The sequence below is a fragment of the Miscanthus floridulus genome, chromosome 7 (assembly GCF_019320115.1).
Source record: "Miscanthus floridulus cultivar M001 chromosome 7, ASM1932011v1, whole genome shotgun sequence".
NCBI lineage: Eukaryota > Viridiplantae > Streptophyta > Magnoliopsida > Poales > Poaceae > Miscanthus > Miscanthus floridulus.
Window position 1 is genome coordinate 109521940 of NC_089586.1, and position 3693 is coordinate 109525632.

At 53.9% G+C, this 3693-nt stretch overlaps 1 protein-coding gene across 1 annotated transcript; it reads left to right on the forward strand.

The window, feature by feature from the left end:
• Positions 1-1318: 1318 nt before the first annotated feature.
• On the forward strand, positions 1319-1669 carry LOC136466043 (uncharacterized). Its single transcript, XM_066464545.1, has one exon. The coding sequence runs from the start codon at positions 1319-1321 to the stop codon at positions 1667-1669; it is 351 nt and encodes a 116-aa protein (XP_066320642.1).
• The last annotated feature ends 2024 nt before the right edge of the window (positions 1670-3693 follow it).

Consider the following 3693-nt stretch of genomic DNA (forward strand, 5'->3'; position numbering starts at 1 on the left):
TCTAGGCTCCCAAAGCGCACGTGCGTACACATGACCCAACAACACCATAGCTAGCCATCTATGGCCTGTTGTGGACAACAAGACGCACAAAAGGCCCCTACCTGCCAACTGTCAGTGTTTCGAATCACCGGCTAGTAAATTTCTAGTTTGTGCGTCTGACCCGAATGGCTATGCTCAGAGGACACAAGGATTTATACTGGTTCAAGCAGAATGTCCCTACGTCCAATCTACTGCTGCTCATATTACCGGCACTTGGTTTGTAGTAGGGGTTATAAATAGGCGAGGGAGGGAGAAGGTCCCAAGTCTCTTGTGAAAAGAGTGAGTCTAGTTGAGCTCTCTCTCTACTGTCGAGCACCTAAGCCTTTAGCCGCTCAGACATGTTAGATGTGTGGGAATGCCCACCCCCCTTCATGGGGCGCCCTGCTTCCCCTTTTATAGATGAAGGGGAAGATGCAGGTTACATCAGAGAGAGAGAGAGAGATGAGGTGAGGAAGGCTTCTGGGATTGCAACGTCTTCCATCTCCTTTATGCTGGTCCCGCCGGCCCTCTAGATGACGATGGGGATGGCTCCATGTCATGGCCCTGTTCATCACTAGCGCCGTACGTGGACATCGTCAGCTGGTCGTGGCGCTCCATTCTATCCCAGCAGATGGTATGGCCAGCTGAAGCCTCCGCTCAGGCCGTACGAGAAATAGGTAGCACAGCGCCGGCACGCCCAATGCTATTGGCGACATGCGTCCTCAGACGTGGTCCGTCATGGATGTGGGTCACGTCAAGACGCACCTGCTCCCCTTCTGGCATCAAAAGTTTGACCCTAGACTTGTACTTTTAGACCCATAGTGGTTGGGGCGGTATGGACATCCGTCGGGTGAGGTGGAGCCAGCGCCCTCAGGGTCGAGGTGAGGCGAAGCCTACGCCCGAGGGGTCGAGCGAGGTGAAGCCTGTGCCCTCGAGGTCGGACGAGGCAAAGCCCGTACTCTCGAGATTGGGTGAGGTGGAGTTAATGCCCTCGGGGTCAGAAGTGATGAGGCTCTCGCTCGAAGGGTCAGGCGAGACAGAGCCCACGCCCTTGGGTTGGATGACCCAGATCCCATGTCCTTGAGGTCAAGCAAGATGGAGCCTATGCCCTCAGGGCTGTATGAGACCAAGATATGCTCTTGACCATCCGAGCGTGTTAGCATTTGCGGCCATTAGTTTCCTTCTTCTGGGTATCCTTGATACTGATGCCCGACAGCGGTTGATAAATTCCTCTCCTTTCATGGTATCAGTGACCGAGGGCTCTTCCTTACAAAACCTGTTCGCCAAAGCTTCCACACCCATGGCGCCGCCTTCCCCCTCCAACTCTGATGCCTCCTATGGTTCTAATCTCAACCCACCAGAGTCCACCGCTTCCTCCATTCTCCAAACCATCAAAACTGTCTCCAAATCTATCTTCGACATCATCCATAAGCCCAACCTCACCACCTTCACCCTATGGTATGACGTCGAGGGGCTCTTCCTTGAAAACAAACTACACCATGTCATCTACCTCGAGGCTGAGCTGCGCAGTCTCAATCAAATAGACATGACCATCAGTGAATATTACACCAAGCTAAAACGCCTCGCCGATCAGCTTCGCGCAATCGGCCACCTCGTCTCCGAGCCGAGCCAAGTCCTCAACCTACTCTAGGGTCTCAGCCCACACTATCATCATCTCAAGCTAGTGATCACCTCCAAGTTCCTGCGCTACACACTTTCATGAGCGCCCGCTCGTTCCTAATCTTGGAGGAACTCAGCAAGAAGCACGATGCCAAGGCTGATGCTAGGCAAGCTCTCACCATCAGACATGGCTTTAGAACCAACACCACTGCCGAGCATGGATCCGGCTCCAACACCTCCTCCAGCGACACATCTCGTGTCATCGAATCTGCTGATGGTGGCTCCAGTGGCTACCGCAATCGCTCCTAGAAGTACAAGTGCTGTGGATGCAGTGACCATCGTCCCTAGGCTCCCACAAGACCCTAGACCGTGGGTTACAAATCCATGGACTGGCTACGTCTAGGCCTGGCCCGCCCCCTTCTGGGCTCCCACAACCGGCATCCTCGGCCCACGCCCACCATTTTAGCAACAGCAGGCCATGATGACCTATCAGGCACAGCCACCAGTTCCTCAAGGCGCATCCATCAGGACCTACGATCCTCTATACACAGCGCTAAACACCATCGGCGTGGCCACCCAACCTCCGAGCGCTACCAACTAGTACCTCGACATCGGCGGTACTACCCACATGGCTTCATCTCGTGGTAACTTCCCCACCAACCACCTCAAACCTTCTTCTTCGGCGATCACAGTGGGTAATGGTGCCCGGTTGCCAGTGTCTGTTAGCACGTCTTCTACAGTGCCACTGTCTCACTCTGATGAAGCATCCACAAGTAAGCAGGCTAGGCCCATCCGCGAGCACCGGCCCAACATTAGGCTAACTTGCCCAGAATGGAAGGCAAAGGCATAGAAGTATAAATACTTGAGTGAGCAAGGATGAGAAGGAGAAAAGAAGGAAATATGCCGTAGTTATTTTCTTTCCAAGCACTTTACTGTTAATCACATACATTCAGTTTAGTATTCCAGTCGAATATTCCTATCTTGTTCTTCTTCTCGAGCAAGGAACTTCCCCCGTGCTCACAATTGGTATCGGATTTGCCTTTTTTTGATCCTGCTCCGATTCGTTCTCCTGTATCGAGCTGGAACCCCACGAGATCCACCACGAGCACTTCACCCGCCTCCGCCGCACGCTAGGTACCATGGATCCACAGCTCAAGGTCATCCTCGACGAGATCCAGAAGTCCCACGATGACTACAACCGCTGCTTTGACAACCACGATGAGCAGTGGAAGGGCCGGTTCACTGACCTCAACCACGCCGCCGCCGTCGACAAGTGCTTCGACGCCCTCGAGTCCACCTGCTCTGAACTCGCCTCTGACATTGGCAAGCGAGTCGCCGATCTAGAAGCTCTACGCGGTGGCAAGCTCACCTCCGATAGCGCCGACCACATCACAGCCCTCGAGGTTGCCACCATGGATCTCGGTGCCTGGCGCCCAGAGATCGAGGCCCTCGTGGATGATCTAAAGGTCGAGGTGAAGAAGCTCTCCCAGGTGCCTAACCGCAAGGTGTTCGACGCTTTGCCGCAATGGTTCAGTGTTGGCACTTCTTCTTCCTCGACGCCTGCTCGTGCTCTTGCCGGTGCGGCCATCGAAACACCCAGTGGGCACGGCATTGTACCTCCTCACCAGGATGTTGGGTTTGGGTCAGCCATGACTTGGACCAATGTCCCGGCCATGGGTAAGCTTCTTGACCCTCCTCCTACTCCATCTTTACCCTTCCATAGCATGTCATCTGCCATTCCTTCATTTTAGTTTCACCCCATACCATCAACCATGCCTCGCCAAACACCTCCCCTTCCATATCGCCCACCTCTGCCACCCCCACCCCCTCCGATCACCATACCCCCAAAACCACCAATCCACCAACCCATGTTCCAATCTCCTTCACCCAATTTCCACTAGCACAACCCCAACCCCAGTCGCTTACCCAAGCTTCCTTTCAACAGATTCAATGGTGAGAATCCTTGCCTTTGGCGTTCCAACTGTGAAAAGTACTTCAACACGAACTCTATTGATCCTTATATGTGGGTTAGTGTCGCATCCATGTACCTCGAAG

Excerpts from the sequence above, each read along its gene's own strand:
- LOC136466043 (XM_066464545.1), top strand. The coding sequence starts at position 1,319 with ATGGCGCCGCCTTCCCCCTCCAACTCTGATGCCTCCTATGGTTCTAAT.